Source organism: Corvus hawaiiensis, chromosome 19 (genome assembly GCF_020740725.1).
Source record: "Corvus hawaiiensis isolate bCorHaw1 chromosome 19, bCorHaw1.pri.cur, whole genome shotgun sequence".
Taxonomy (NCBI): Eukaryota; Metazoa; Chordata; class Aves; order Passeriformes; family Corvidae; genus Corvus; species Corvus hawaiiensis.
The window spans coordinates 6,911,235-6,926,344 of record NC_063231.1 but is presented as its reverse complement, the minus strand read 5'-3'; the positions used below and the strand labels follow the sequence as shown (position 1 = coordinate 6,926,344).

Genomic DNA, 15,110 nt, shown 5'->3' with positions numbered 1-15,110 from the left:
CGGGCCCCGCCCCGCCCCGCCCCGCCCCTCGCGGGCTGTGGGGCGCGGGCGGCGGGCAGGGGCTGCCGGCGGCGGGGTCGGGATGGCGCAGCCCGGGGAGGCCTCAGGCCACACAGCGACCGCCAGCGCCAGCATGGACAGCAACGTCCTGGCCATCGTCATCGCCGCCAGTGAGTGGCGGGCGGGGGCTCCGGCGGGGCTGGGAGCGGAGCGGGGGCGGCCGCCGGGCGGGATCGGCCTCTGCCGGTGCCTCCCGGGCTGTGCCGATGAGGCGGTACCCGGGGGCGAGCGGGGGAGCGGTCGCTGCAGCGGCCGGTCCTAATCCGGGGGGGTCCCGCTGGCTCGGGGGAGTGGGGCCGGAGCGGAGCGGCGGCGGGGGCCGGCGGGGGCCGGCGGGGCCGGTGGGCTCCGCGGAGCCGCGCGTGGGCCGAGGGGGAGCCGCAGGTTCCCGGGAGACCGGAGCGCTGGCGAACCGGCGCTCTGCCTTGGTGCTGAGGGAGCCGGGAGCCCCGGGCGGGGTGCCGGTGCCGGTCCCCGCGGGTCGGTCCCTGCGGCCGCGGTCCGGGATGGGGTGAGCCCCTCCCGGCTCTGCAGATTGTTCCCGGTCTCGTAGGGAGAGAGAGATGTTGGGCGCAAAGGGGCTTTAGCGCTCTTGGGACGGGCAGCAGGTGGAACCGGCTTCTCAGGGGCTTCTCCAAGCCGCGGGGCGAGAGCAGGAGGCAGCCCGCGGGCCCATCCAACCACCGGCTCTCTCGCCTCTCACGTCTCTTGGCAGCGGTGTCCACCTCCGTCTTCATCGTGGCGATCCTCATCCTGCTGCTGCTCCTGTACCACCGGGACCCCATGTGCTGCCAATTCCTCTGCTCCTGCCGCCTGTTCCAGACCCCCAGCCAGTATGTGAGTGTCTTCCAAGTCCTCCCTCTATTCTTCCTGCCCAGGAGTCCCCCTCTGGTCCCTGAGCTCCTGTTCCCTTAGGCTGGGTCTGTGGGGCTGCACCGCTTGGTTACCCTCCTGTAGCCTGGTTAGGATTGCTGATGGACATGGGACCTCCAAGCAGAGCTGGGCTCTGCCACCTCCTTGCTCCCACTCTATCCCAGAGATCCATCCATCCACCCACCCAGTCCTGCCTGGCTGTGCCATTGTGGTTGTATCTCCAAGGCCTCACTAATAGGCTTCCCTGCTCCCTACACAGCTTAGGGGGGGAGGTCCTCCTCCCCCTGCACAGTCATGTGTGGGGTCGGGCTCTGCTTTATAGGGAAGGGGCCCAGCAGGGAAGGGGGTTGGAAGCTAAGGGCAAAAGCAGACAAAGCCACTCGCATCCCTGACAATTGGCTCTCTTGTGCACAGCTCCTGGGGAAGGAGCAGTGAGACACAAAGCCCTTTCGCTCGCATCTGTAATTTCCTAGGGCTGGCTTTCAACTAGGGAAGCTGATGGAAAAAGAGCAGTGTGTGCAGCCAGCGCTGCTTTTGTGGCAGTGACTGCCTGGGGAAAGCTCAGCCTCCAGAGCTGCAGGGATGGCTCTTGAGGGGAGGGCTGCAGGTACCACTCCACAGTCCTTGAGAGAAGAGTGGATGTTCAGCCTCACTAGCAAGGGATGGAGAGGCTTGTGCTGTGAAAGGCAAATCTAACAGTCCAGCACAGGCGGGGAAGTCCCCAGCAGAAATCACTGTGGAAACAGGCTGCACTGATGGTGTCCTTGTCTGATTCATTGTCTCCACTCCTTTCCCTCTCTTCCCTCCTGTTGCCTGCCCATGGCACACGTTGGGAGCGGGCTCTGCTGCCGTGCTCCCTTGCCCTATAGAGCTACTCCCTGAGGCAGTGTGGGGTGCTCCCTGAGCTCTGGGGTGGGAAGTTCAAGCAGGCATCTTGCCTTTAGCAAAGGGCTGTGTTGAAGGATGGATGCAAAGAATTACATATGGAAAGGGAACATATATAGAATGTATTTCCTTCAGAAAAAGTGAAGCAGTTGTAGTGTGTGAGGCAGCTTTTGGGCAGGAGTAGTTGCACTGGTTTTGCTCATCAGTTATTGAACCAATGGCTGGGTGCTGTTTTCCTGCAGCCTCTGTAGTTGTGCTGTAGGGCCAAGACAAACAGTTCCTTGGTTGTTAAGAGCAAAAGTAAATCCTCATAGTCCTCCCTGTGCATCCCTGGTTGCCCTGGGAGTCTCTGGGCTGGTTTCTGCTGGCAGAGATGGGGTTTTCTGAGAGCAAGGTACAGCCATGGCTCAAGTCCTGTCTCTGGCTCAAGGGGCTGTTCTCTGTGAACAGCATTTCTGCTCACTGTTGCTCAACACCTGGACAGGGAATCCAGTTCAACTGGAGTCAGACAGCTCCGGAATAGCACAGCGATTGCCCTGCAGATTTGCTTGCTGCATTATCCTGAAATGACAACCTCAGTAGATAAGAGCTTGCAAATTCTGTAACCCTGAGCATGTGATGGAGCTCTTATCTACACCAGTGGAATAGTTGGGTTGTTTTTTGTTGTCTCCCAAAAAGAGATGGTTCTGTTGTTTTTCAATGAAACCCTGCCCTGGGACCCAGACTGTCCCTCAGGCTATGCTCTGCTCCAGCTGGCTCTGGCCCTTGGAGCAGGCCCTGTGCTGCCAGGAAGGATGTCCCGGAGCCATTGGTGTCACCAAACAGGCAGGGGCTGCTGCCAGCAGCGAGAGCTGCAGGAGCCACGTGGGCAGAGGGAGCAACTCTTCTTCTGCCAGGGTCCTGCTGTCCCATGCGAGCTGGCTGAGCTCTGCTCTCTGCTGGGATGGGTGTGAGGGATTTCAGCTTTGCTCATGTCCTCCTCATTCCAGGACCGCCCCCCGCCCTACTTCAGCAGCAGCCAGCGGCTGGTGGGACCCCAGCGTGGAGCCTCACGGCTGGAGAGCGCTGCCGAGAACCCCGGCATGCAGGTGATGGCAGGGTCCCTGCTGGGAGCTGGGTGGGAATGGTAGCAAAAGTGCTCATGAGCTTGGAAACAGACTCTGGTTATGGGGTTTGCCTGGAGCAAAAGGTGCTGGGCAGCATCCTCTGGTGCTATCCCACAACTTTGGGAAGTGCTGCCAGTACGTAAAAACCCCCGGGGGAGGCAGCATGTGGAGGGAAGGAATATTGCAGAGGACACCACAGTGCCCTGAGGTGTTTGGGCATGAAGTGCCAGTGGTAGATCCTGGGAGGGAGGATTTCCTCTCTGGGTGTTCAGAGAAGCCTACAACTACCTACAACTTTGAACCCTGAATTATCTCAAGGTGACATCAGGACATGAACTTCTAGTGAAGAGAGCCACCATCACACTGACCTTTTTCTGGGGATGGGCATTTCTAGGGAGACGAGCTCTTCTGTGTCGGACCCCCCAGCACGTACCAGCTCCCATCCTGGGAGCAGCCCCGCCTGCCAAGCTACGAGAGCGTGCGGAAGAAAGATCGCCAGCGGGAAATCCATCAGATGATTGCCGACAGGTTTGGGCTGTGGGCAGAGCCATCCCAGGAGGTGAGCTCCCCTCCCTGCACTGCGGGGGTGGCAGAAGCCCATGGCAGTCACCACTGTGGTCCGTATCTGTGTCTTGCTTCAGCAGCTGGTGGTAGCCGAGGACTCTGTGCTCTGTGATTGCCTGTCCCTGATAGCTTTTATCTCTCGGAAAGCACGGGAGGCTCCTTTGGTGTACATCTGTGCTGGTTAATGATCCATCTCCCCTCCCCCAGCGCATTTGCAGAAATGCCTGTACCAGGAGGCATGGCAGAGCCCCAGGGAGAAAGGGCAGGCTCTTCGGATCACAGGCTCCATACAAGTCCAGGCTGGGAGTGTTATTTTTGGATCTCTTAAGGCTTTCATGGGTTCTTGCTTCCTTCTCCCTGCAGGACACTCCTGGGGATGCCTCTTTCTATTACCTTGAAATGTTTATGGCTTATTAATGATCAGGAGACTTTGCTTGTTACCATATTTAAGATTTGCCCTCCCACAATAGAACAGGGAAAAGTGAGTGCATCCGCCAAGTAGGTCCTGTGGCAGCATCCCGAGATGCTCCTGTTCAGAGACCTCATTGTCTAAAGCAGAACAGAAACGTTTGAGACCCTGAGTAAAGCACCAAAAGTTCACTAATTTACCTAGATTTTGAGCTCTTAAAGCTGTACCATAAAGTCTGGCATAGTCAGCACTTGCCACTCAGTGTTTGGAGCTATGTCGTATGATACCTGCCTGAAAAGTACCAGCCTGATATAGTGGAAGGTGTCCCTGACCATGCAGGGGTTGGAACTGGATGATCTTTAAGGTCCCTTGCAACCCAAACCATTCTGTGATTCTGTGAAACCTGGGCAGTGAGGGCACAGGAGAGTAAAGCTCCAAAGATAAGTAGTTGAGGAATGGCACTGGAAGCTCTTCCACAACATCCTCATGCCACTTCCTGTCACTTGTGGGTAAGAAGCTAGCCCAGCTCTGCCAAAATAAATGTGACAAGGCCTGGAGGTTCCTCTCTCTTTGCAGTGAGACTTGCTGCTGAAACCTGTGTACAACGCCTGCTTTGTAGGTGCTTCTGTAAATCCCAGTAGCCTTTCTTTAGTCAAGGGAAAACAAATTACAGCCCTCTCTCAACAAAAGTCAAGTCTGTTCTGTCCTTCTGCCAAGTCCTTGAAGGAGAACAGGGAAGAGCAGGAACCTGGCACAGAGTGTGAGGGGAGAATGTGTCTCTCAGCAGGTTTGTGCTATGTTCCAGACTGATGCTCTCATCTCCAGGTGTTCCCCTGCCTACAGCCGGCTGCGCTGGGGGACTGCGGGGGTTTAATTTCAGGCTGGTGGTGGTTGTGAGCCTTCTCATCCGCTCTGTAAGAAGAGGTGGGATAATCTCCTGGTTATTTCTGATCCGGTGTAATGCTCTTCCTTTCTCAATAGATGCCACCTCCTTATGAGCATGCTCTGAGGCATCCTCCAGCTTTCTCAGGAACAGGAATAAGCTCAGAGACCTTGGACAGACATGGTGTTCCAGACCCTTTCCATGCCCCTCTCAGCTACCAAACTCAGCGAAACACTGCGGTGTAAGGCCTGGCCTGGGTGTACTGCTGCTTCCCATGCTGTCAGCAACAGAAGTGCCTGGGATACCATTTTCTTCCACAGGGAATGGCCAAACCTTCACCCAGATCCACAATCAGCTGAGACACAGGCAAGCCCAACCCAGCCATCAGTGACATCCCTCTTGCAGCACAAGGACAACCACAAAGCCATTGCTGGGTATGGCACTGAGCAGAGGAACTGGGGACGCCTGCTCACTCTTCTCTGGCAAACACCAAAGGCAAAGGTCCAGCTGCTGGAGCTGCACAGAGGAAAGCCAAGGGGAAGGTCTGCTAGGCCAGAGCTCCTCAGGAGCAGCATTTCATACCTCTGTGAGGCAGCGCTGCTGGCTGTACCAAGGATCAGACCTCAGGCACTGGTGGTGTTGTGCTGCTTCACCTGTTTCTTAGATTATCAAGTGTTTTACTGTATGTGGATTGGCTGCCAGGTGGGAATCCTCACATGTGAGGGGCAGAAGGGATGTGCTCTGGAGCATTGCAGTGTACTCTGGCACCAATGGCCTCTGTGACTGACAACAGTTCTGTACAGACCTCACATGGATTTGGAGGTCCATGGGTTATACCCAAATACCAACCACCAAGCTGAACCATGGGACTGGATTTACAGGCTGGGAAAGGACAGATGCATGGACTGAACAGCTGGTTGGTCTCCATGAAGGCTGCAAAGCACAGGTGGACAGTTGTGGCTGACCCAGTCCACCTGGTCTTCTGTAGAACAGAAGAATTGTCTAATAATGTCAACACCGGTGTCCTTACAGTACTGATTTTGATAACCTGTTTTCTACTGCAGAGTCAATGTTTCAAATTGTTTACAAACCTATAGATAAAATGAGATCAGTTTGGCCACAACAAATTTGGGCTCCTTTATTTTGAGGAATATAAGCTCAAAAATGTCATGTAATGACTCAAAGATAAAAGGATGAGTATCCTGGATAATGCTTTATCATACACCTCCAGCTGCTGAGCTTCAAATACCAGCCCAGACATGGGCATCTTACCAGGCCCCCTGAACGTAGTAATGACTTAGAGTTAGGCCTGTGAACATGCCTCACATGGCCAGTGAATGGAACACTCAGGTATTTAAGTTAATCATTGAGGGGAGTGAGGTAGAGTAAAAAAATCCAGCTTCCGGGTACACAGCATTAGGTGCATGTGGAAAAGGATCTATTCTGCAGCATTGTGGATTAAGGTACAAATAGACCAGTAGTGACTAAAAATGAGCAAAAATAGAGGGAATTATTAGTGGGACAAGTACTGACACAAGAGTGATTGTAGAGGGAATTCATCCAGTGGCACAACAGACCAGGCTCTCCAGATACTAAATGACCATGGTAACACATTCCATGTGCAACCAAGACCTTCAGCTGCCCCACAGCATTTATTAAACACTCTTAAAAATGCCAGCAGGTGATCTCACTCTGTCTGAACACAGATCACAAGCACTTCAGGAACAAAAACAAGTCCTAAACAAGTCCTAAACAAGTCCTGGTATCTTCAGAGCCACTCTTGTCCTCAGAGGCCAGTACAGCTGTAGTAGTCTGTCCTTCCCATCCGTGCCCATGTGACACAGCAGGTTCACAGCATGGTGACCAGTTTGAAGCTTCCTACCTCTGTGGTAGGGACGACACTGATAAAGGTTTTATACAGGATTGCTCCTTTGGGTAGCTGGCAGATCACATCTCTGCTCTCACTGCTGCGGGGTGGGGGCACATAGACCTCTTTGGTGTATCTCACAATCCCGTCCTCCAGGGCATAGAGTGTCTTGTTACGGCCCATCCCCACCTGGGAGAGGATGAGGAGCGTTAGAAAGGAGAGGCTGGACACCCACAAGTAAAGCAGATCTGATCCCTGGTCTGCCTCATTTGATATCCTGGCTTCAACAGCATCTGTTGCTTTACTTTTTAAAATAAAATCACACAACTTGCTTCCAGGAACCAGTGTGCAATGGTGCTCAGTATGAGACATGAGACACCCCTTCCAACCTGAAGCACAAGTGCCCAGTCAGGTCACAGAAGTGTTTTGGGATGTCCATTACTTGCAGACCTTCCCTAAGTCTCATGGACACAGGTGAGGCTCTGATCAGGCTCTGTGACTAATACCAGGTCATGAAACCCAGTGTTGGGATATACAGAACACAGGGATGAACATTAAGAATGAGACTGAAAGAGAGGAGGCAGTGAGTGTGGGACTCTGGGGAGGCACTGCTGTTCTCTGAGAACCAGAGAGAGAGAAAAGGCCTTACGTGAGCACCGGGATGCCAGCGGATCAACCGCTGCGTAGCCAAAATGTTTCCTGCATGGACAAATGCACCTGCAACAGAGTGACACAATCAGACTGCAGAGAAACAGCTCCCCAGAGCCCTGGCAGAACACAAATGATTCCAGGACTTACAAATCCCAGCTTTCTGTGGGCATTTTCTAAGGAAAAATTACTTCAAATGCTAAAAGCATCTGAACAAAAGTGCTGTTATCAGGAAATAAAAGGGCAATGGACAGACCATGGCAAAAAGTCAAATCTCTGAAAAGACTGCTTCTAGGGTACAAGGCATTTTCTGGCTGCTGAAGGCATTTGTTTTATTACATTTACATTGATATGTTTCCATCAGCAAAGCTAATAATTATTAAGCCCTCAACTGCAAGAATCTGCACTTTGGCTTCTGCTAAGCCTTGTAATTCTCTCCTTTGTAAACACTGGAAATGCTCAGTTTTTCCACCCAGCGTGGGGGGAAAGTGCAGTGCAGTTATGAGGCGTCCCACAGCGTTCCCTCCTCCCGGGCTCTCTGAAGAGGCAAAGTTAGAACCAAGTACATTTTCTGTAGGCAATTTTGGCTGATGGCCGGAGCTGACTCACCCTGCCCTCCCACCAGCGACCCTTAATCACGAGGTTTCACTGATCCTCCCCTTCCCTTTCTCCTGGAAAAGTGTCCTGCCCACCTCCTCCTGAAACACTCAACAACCAACACGTACCAGGGGAGAGAAGCTGTGAAGAACCCAGTGAAATGCAAATAAGATACTCAGACCTACCTTCGACTTTTTTGAACCCATAGCGTTTCCCGGGGCTGCGGCCACCTAGGTTTTTTGAGCTGCCCCCACTTTTCTTAGAAGCCCATCTGACAGCAACCAAGCTTGTTTGGGGAGTGGTTAGAACTGGGTTTAGAGAAAGAACAACAACATCAGCTGGAAAAACTATCACACATAATTCCTTTTCTCAGATGTAAAGGATATCAGTTAAGACAGGCTTTAAAATTAAAGGCAAAGGAAAGCCCTGGGAGAAACAAAAAGTACTTCCAGGATAAATTAGACCACAATGGCCTAAATTCCCTGAAAAGAGGTCACATCTCAAGTGCTGCTGCTGCTCCCCAGGTAAGAATTAAATTCTCAGCAACAATGTTAAAGGATGTGCACAAATTCCTGTTTCTTTCTTGTAAAATGCAGCACAGATGTCACTGGTTGCTGTGGATTGCTCTAACAGTGCTTTGAGAAAAGATGGGTTGTGATTTGTTTCAGTTTCCCCTTTGACCAAATGGCATTTACTTACACAGTTACATCCTGAAATCTTACAAATGAGCAGACTCCAATTCTGGACAATATACAAATATCTATCACCAGCCAGGAGCAGTCTGAGGATTATCTAGAAGGAGCATAAAGGTTGGACTTGCTGGTGTTGGAGGTCTTTTCCAACCTTAGTGGTTCTGTGATTCTATGATTAATGGCTCCAAGAAGGAACAGAGAGCAATGGGAGTGGCAATAAGGGAGTCTGGAGCACAGTCTTTTCATTAATCCTCCCAGTCTAAGGAAGTGTTCAAGGCCAAGTTGGACAGGGCTTGGAGCAACCTGGTCTAGTGAAAGGTGTCCCTGCCCATGGCAGGGGGTTGGAACTGGATAACCTTTAAGTTCCCTCCCAACCCAAATCATCATGATCTTAAAAATCTCTTCAGTACTGCCTTTCATGCAGTTAGGAGACAAACCTAGTTTTTCTGAATCTAGCCTCTTAAGCAGCAGGTTAGCGCAGAACAGTGGTTATCTTATTTCCTTAACCTGAGTAAAACCACTAGTTTAACTTAATTAAATTATCACGGACACTCAGCGAGCTAGAAATACGTCCCATCACTAGAAGTGTTCAAGGCCAGGTTGGATGGAGCTTACTGCAACCTGGTCTAATGGAATGTGTCCCTGCCCACGGCAGGGAGTTGGAACAAGATTCCTTCCTTTAAGATTCCTTCCAACCCAAACCTTTCCATAATTCTATGAAATACTGTTGAGAAAAGGGTACAAACCCCCATTAATTTCAGGAGATGACCCATTAAGTAAATTAAAGCCTCCGAGACGTGACAATCTACAGGAAATTAGGCAAAGACGAACTATAGTTACAGTTTCACATACACAAGCCCGCCCATTTCACCAGAGCTCCGCCTCAGCTCCAGGCAAAGGCAAAAGCCTCAGCCTCGTGCTACCGGCCGTGACATCCCACCGGGGGCGCGACAATCCACAGGGTGACCTCCCTGAGGCGCACTCTCCCGAGCTCATCCCTCCCGCTCCACGGCCAGAGCCCCGCTCCCCACCCCTCAGAGGGCAAACCGCTGACACAGCCCCTCACTCACACAGCCGCCCCAGCGCCGCCATCTTGATGGTGCCGCTTCCCCTTCCTCTTCCCGCTGGGAAGGCGGTGCGCACGCGCACGCGCTGGGCGGCGATTGGTCCGAGTGCGCGGCGTCGCGAGCGTTCGGACCAATCGCCGCCCACTGCACGCGCCTCCGGGCCAACCAGCGGCCGGCGCGGGCTTTCCCCTCAGGCGGGCACGGGTGCCCCTGAGGGGGCGCGGGGATGGCGGAGAGCGATTCGTGGTCTGAGAGCAGTGAGGAGGAGAACTTGCCCTCCTTGGCCTCCCTGCTGCGGCCGTCCCCGTGCCTCGGCGGGCCGAGCCGCCCGCGGGTACCATCTCCTGATCCTGAAGCGGCAGAAGTTGTCGAGATGGTGAGCAGTGAGGGCGAAGAGGTGAATGAGGAGGTGATGGACGTCGTCCCTTGGCGTGAGAGGATCAAGATGAGAGAGGGAGCGGAGCCTGAGCCTTTCAGCCTGGGCGCTGGCGATACAGGAGAGGTATCTGGGCTTTGTGCTAGTGGTGACCTGATCTCTCCTGGCAGCCATGGGCTGGGAGAAGACCTGGCGCCGTCTGGAGAAGTGGCTTGTGACAGTGAGAATGCTACGCGCAGTGCTAAGAGACCCTCCTTGTGCTCCCTGCCAGTCGACTCAGACAGGCCTAGTAGCCCGCCGGTAAGCAGAGAAAGGCCAGAAACATCGCTCCCTCTCAAAAAGCGACAATATAGTCAGAAGGAACGGGAGGCAATCTACCAGAATGCGTGGCAGAGAAGGGAGAAGCAGGAAGCAAAGAGGAGGGAGCAGGAGGAGGAGAAGGAGAAGAAGAGAGCCGTTGCCCAGATGCTGAAAGCTCAGCGGCCAGGAGAGTGCCAGAAATACATAACAGTGGTGCTAGATCCAGGTAGTTATCCTCACAGCCTGCACCTGCCTTGTATTGACTGTTGTCTCCTCTCTCTGGAGGCCTGACCCATGCATCGATTTCAGTCATCTTACAGGTAGAAGGTGGTGAGCAGATCCTTAGTGCTCTGCAGGCTGCCAATTATTCCTGTGTGTTTGAGAATCACGATATTCCCTGCAGCATCACCTGGAGGAGAAAGACAGTGACATCACAGGTATGCGAATAAAATCTTGATAATCTTGCATGTTTTTTCGTGTGTTATTTGCAGTCGGTAGTAATGGTATTTATCAACTCAAGTAAACACTCTCTAATCTCCCCGCTCAGAGCTCTGAGTGGGAGTCTGAATCCTAAACAGACTGTGGCCTGTTTGTTTTCATATCTGAACAGATGGGAGGAGGAGATGAATGGACAGAAGAACCAAATGTCCTGGTTCTGCTTGGCTTGGAGGAGTTTTTGTCCATGGCTCACAGCTACAAACAAGTGAGAACGCTCATGACTTTTGTGCTCCTGAACATACCTTGATGCAAAATCGGTGTTTTGTCATCTCTTGGTAGCAGGAAGGTTTTGGTGTGGGAGGAATGCAGGATTTCAGTAAGACAGAAATCTGGGTTTAGGAGCCATTAATGGGTTCTATAATGTAAAGTTCTGACAAGCTTTCTTCCCTAGTTAAAATTTTCACACATTCCCAAAGAGTTATTATTACATCAAGTGGGATTTTTTTTTTCTTTCTTTCTTTCTGCTCTAACTTTACATTGGATCAAGTATTGCCTGCTTGCCCTGAAGAGCGAGGGTGAACAGACTCATCTGCAGACCTACAACGAGGGCAATAATTTGCAGTGCTTCTCTGTGTACCTCAAAATGGTTTAACTCCGTGTTTTTCCCATTCATCTTTGTAGAACGCTGATAGCTATGCAGGAAGGCAGAAGGAGACCCTGCAGAGCTATGTAGCTCATATGATGGAGAAAATGCCTGGGAAAATTCTGGCTCTGGCAGTAATTGGAGTGGAAAATTACTTCAGGTCAGGCTTCTTTCTCTCCAGATGTTTCTGTGTTTTCTCTGGCCTTGAAAAATGCCATAGGTGTTTACTTTAATTCCTTCTAGCAAAGACTGGAGTATAAGAGGCATTCCCAGAACTGTTCCACCATTTTTTAGAAAGAAACAGAAGCAAAGGTCCATCCAGACTGTCACCCCAGTCTTACTTTACTCTTTTTAGGTCTCTCCAAGGTCAGCCAAAACAAAGGCTGCGACACACAGCAGCGAGTGGGAATCAAGAGAAACGGGGAGAACGGAGAAAAAAGGAGGTTAAGGGTTCTGGCCTGGACTTATCCAGAATGGATGTGGAAGAAGTGAGTGCTTTTAAAACAGACATGCAGCCATCATCTGTTGTCTGCCAGTATTTGAATATTTGACCCAGTCACACAATTTTTTAGATGGGAGTATGCATCCTTCATTATTCATTAGTCCATCAGTCTGTGGACAGAGCTCTTTGGGTTCAGCTCCCCACTGCTCAGTCATGTACCTGCTCCCACACAGACTGATGTGTCTTGTTCACCTGGGTACTGATGTCAGTCTCAGCACCTCTTGCCCTTCATGGGCCGTTGGCAAAGCCCACTGGTGGTGGCCTGTTCGTAACAAGAGCCACGGAGGAGCTGAGGCAGCTCAGAGGACACTGAGGCAATATTAGCTGTCAGGAGACAGAGTGCCCCGAAATACTTCAGTGTCTTAAATTAACTGTTTCCAAAATGGGGAGAGAGTGAAGGTTCTTGTCCTACAGCAGGGTGTTCGTGACCCTTTTCTGCTTCAGACAAAAATGGGGTTTGATGCAACAAGACTGATTGTGCCATTTGTTGTTCCCTATGGTGATACAGGCCCTGGTGGATCTGCAACTGAGCACACAAGTCCAAATCAGCATGTTTGAGAGCAGTGAGGAGCTTGGGGAATATGCCACTATGTTCACAAAAGCTGTGGCTGAGGCACCATACAAGTGAGTAAGCAGAGGAGGTTTGGTCCTACCTTTGGAGAGGCTGCACTTAAAGCTACTGGGAAGGAATAGCAGGTACAACACAGGGTAGAATGGTTCTTAAAGGTGCAGGTGACAGAGCAGCTGCTAATGCAGCTCCTTCAACACAGGAGTTGTTCTTGAAATTGATGTCCTGCCCACAGAGGTGTGAGGACAGACCCAGGTTTCATAGTCACAGGCTCATTTGGGTTGGATGGGGCCTTAAAGATTGTCTAATCCAACCCCTTGCCATGGGCAGGGACACCTTCCACTAGACCAGGTTGCTTAGCGCTCCATCCAACCTGGCATTGAACACTTCCAGGGACAGGGTATCCACAACTTCTTTGGGCAGTTTATTCTGGTGCCTCACTACCCTCACGTTTCACACTGAAGCCTTGCCATCAAGTAGAGCTCTTGTTCTCAGTCAGATTTTTGGAGTGGGAAGGGAATGCAAGTAGGACTGGCTCTTAGAGTGCCAGCTTTTCTTCTTCAGTGTGTAACCAAGAGATGTGCCTGAGAATGAACCACTTGGCTCTTTCCACTGACAAGGGAGGACAGCAGATTGTTGCACAGTGATAGCTAGGAAAGCCATCTTGTGCAGTCTCACACAATCCTGATACTCCTATTACAGCAGCTGCTGGATTTTCCATGTCAGCCATGAGGAGAGATGAGATGTCATTAAAAATGACATCTAGAAGTGTTTTATTATGGTTGACAGCCAGAAGGTGAATTCTTGTTTACCACTTTGTCTGCAAGTTGGCTTGTGTCAGGATTGCTGCTGAGTACAGGATTGTTTCTTTTTCAGTAGCAATCTGGGTCTTAAAGAAATTGGTAATGCATGTAAAGAAAACAGGGTCAAATTGTTTGCATTTCTTTGATGCCAGTGATGTCTCTGACATCTCAAGCGAGGGACGGCGCTCTGGCTCTGTGACAACAGATGGCAGGGACAGGATTTTCTTCACAGCCTCATTGTCTCATTTGCTTCCTCATTCCTTGTTCTCCCTAGGCGAGAGCGAGAGAACACAGGGTTCTCTTTCTACTTGGAGAAGGGCTGCTTCGGAGGGGTGAAGGTGGATCCTTCCGGAAAGGGTCTTCTGAAAGTTTGGAAGAGGCAGATACAGCAATTTAACCGTGTCAGCTCTGAGATGGCTGAGGCTATCGTGTCTGCCTACCCTTCTCCTCAGCTTCTGATCCAGGTGAGGATGCCTCAGGGATACCCAGCACTGTGTGCAGGCAGCCAGCTCATGCAAGGGGTGGAAGAAGTAATTTAATCAGTATTAAATTAGACACAGTGATTCTGTATGAGTGGTTCAGTAAGTTAGTGAAGGAACTGATTCCTTGGCATCCACTCTTCTGGCTCCCCACTGAGGGAGCAGCATTGGCTCCACTCTCCAAGTTCACAGATGGGACCTGGGCAGAGAGCAAGTGAAAAATGAGTGGACATTGTGGAAGGGCAGAGCAGTCACAGGTGCATAGCTTTGATTGGTTTTTTGAGCAATGGATGCAAATGGGTGATCTCATTGTTCCCTTGGTGTTGCTTTTAGGCCTATGAGAGATGCTCCTCGGACCAGGAGCGGGAGAACATGCTGGCCAATATCCCTGTGCACCGTGGGGAGGGGGTGACAGCCACCTCCCGGCGCATTGGGCCGGAGCTGTCCCGACGCATCTATCTGCAGATGACTTCCCACGATCCTGACCTCTGTCTGGATTTCACTGGGTAGCCCCAGGGAATAAGGGTTTTACTGTTTGTCTGGTTCAAGTGTTCCATTTTGAATTTCACTCGGTAGCTCCAGGGAATAAGGGTTTTACCGTTTGTCTGGTCAAATTTTCAGTTTTCTTCTGTGAAGAAGTGCTTAGATAACACTCATTGATCCTTGTTTAAAGACTTGAAGCACATTTAGACTTTATCGTAGCAGGGAAAAAGTTGGATAAAGTTGCTGAATTGCAGCAGTTTACACAAGAAAGATGGTGAACATCTTTCCTAAGCATGAGTTGCACACAGCTTACAGTACTGATGTTTTATTTGTCTTTCTATAAAATAAATAATTTTGAAGAAAAACCTTTGCTCTTAATATGTTGTCTTGAAAATAGACAGGTATGTCCTCCGTTGAAAGGAATACTTCCTGCTGCTCTCCTGAACTGCAAGGACTTAACCTTCTTCCTCCTTTGGGACAAATCCTGATGCTAGAGCAACATGGTGCTGCCCCCCCAGCACCTGCTCTAGTGAGGTGAAAGAACTTCACCTCACAAAACAGCCTCTCATTGTTCCGCTGTGGCAGGTGGGGATGAGTAAGACTAAATTTCAGATATAGAGTGATTCAATCTCCAGACGGCTTAATCTAGAGAGGGTCTTGAAATCTGATTATATGTGCTGGAATTAAGAGGTCTAAACAGTTGGCAGAAAAAGCTTCCTTTTAATTAGATTGGGGACCACGGCCTGTCAGTGCAGCCATCAGCACTTGTGTGCACACAAGGACAGTTGAGAGGGTTTTTGTGACAGCAGCACTTACTGAGATGAGTGCTCAGAGAATTAAACTGCATCCCATGTGTGGAAGCTAACT

At 51.1% G+C, this 15,110-nt stretch overlaps 3 protein-coding genes across 3 annotated transcripts; 2 read left to right on the top strand and 1 right to left on the bottom strand.

Annotated features, from left to right (window-relative positions):
* Positions 1-39: 39 nt before the first annotated feature.
* Positions 40-6,163, top strand: LOC125335915. Its single transcript, XM_048323935.1, has 5 exons — positions 40-170; positions 776-897; positions 2,808-2,906; positions 3,319-3,483; positions 4,879-6,163. The coding sequence occupies exons 1-5, from the start codon at positions 83-85 to the stop codon at positions 5,023-5,025; spliced, it is 621 nt and encodes a 206-aa protein (XP_048179892.1). The 5' UTR covers positions 40-82; the 3' UTR covers positions 5,026-6,163.
* A 250-nt stretch (positions 6,164-6,413) lies between these two features.
* Positions 6,414-9,733, bottom strand: MRPL27 (mitochondrial ribosomal protein L27). The gene is made up of 4 exons (XM_048323936.1): positions 9,655-9,733; positions 8,078-8,200; positions 7,297-7,364; positions 6,414-6,836 (listed from the first exon to the last, which is right to left on the bottom strand). Exons 1-4 carry the CDS (start codon positions 9,674-9,676, stop codon positions 6,630-6,632), a joined length of 420 nt encoding a protein of 139 aa, XP_048179893.1. The 5' UTR covers positions 9,677-9,733; the 3' UTR covers positions 6,414-6,629.
* Positions 9,734-9,816: 83 nt separating this feature from the next.
* Positions 9,817-14,437, top strand: EME1 (essential meiotic structure-specific endonuclease 1). The gene is made up of 8 exons (XM_048323949.1): positions 9,817-10,553; positions 10,637-10,764; positions 10,938-11,030; positions 11,447-11,568; positions 11,764-11,896; positions 12,419-12,534; positions 13,556-13,745; positions 14,094-14,437. Exons 1-8 carry the CDS (start codon positions 9,878-9,880, stop codon positions 14,268-14,270), a joined length of 1,635 nt encoding a protein of 544 aa, XP_048179906.1. The 5' UTR covers positions 9,817-9,877; the 3' UTR covers positions 14,271-14,437.
* The last annotated feature ends 673 nt before the right edge of the window (positions 14,438-15,110 follow it).

Excerpts from the sequence above, each read along its gene's own strand:
- LOC125335915 (XM_048323935.1), top strand. The coding sequence starts at position 83 with ATGGCGCAGCCCGGGGAGGCCTCAGGCCACACAGCGACCGCCAGCGCC. Across the intron at positions 898-2,807 it reads TCCAGACCCCCAGCCAGTAT|GACCGCCCCCCGCCCTACTT; the intron begins GTGAGTGTCTTC and ends TCCTCATTCCAG. Across the intron at positions 3,484-4,878 it reads GGGCAGAGCCATCCCAGGAG|ATGCCACCTCCTTATGAGCA; the intron begins GTGAGCTCCCCT and ends CTTTCTCAATAG.
- MRPL27 (XM_048323936.1), bottom strand. The coding sequence starts at position 9,676 with ATGGCGGCGCTGGGGCGGCTGT. Across the intron at positions 8,201-9,654 it reads GGCGGCGCTGGGGCGGCTGT|TTCTAACCACTCCCCAAACA; the intron begins GTGAGTGAGGGG and ends CTCTAAACCCAG. Across the intron at positions 7,365-8,077 it reads TGGGTTCAAAAAAGTCGAAG|GTGCATTTGTCCATGCAGGA; the intron begins GTAGGTCTGAGT and ends ACTCTGTTGCAG.
- EME1 (XM_048323949.1), top strand. The coding sequence starts at position 9,878 with ATGGCGGAGAGCGATTCGTGGTCTGAGAGCAGTGAGGAGGAGAACTTG. Across the intron at positions 11,031-11,446 it reads TGGCTCACAGCTACAAACAA|AACGCTGATAGCTATGCAGG; the intron begins GTGAGAACGCTC and ends TCATCTTTGTAG. Across the intron at positions 12,535-13,555 it reads GTGGCTGAGGCACCATACAA|GCGAGAGCGAGAGAACACAG; the intron begins GTGAGTAAGCAG and ends TGTTCTCCCTAG.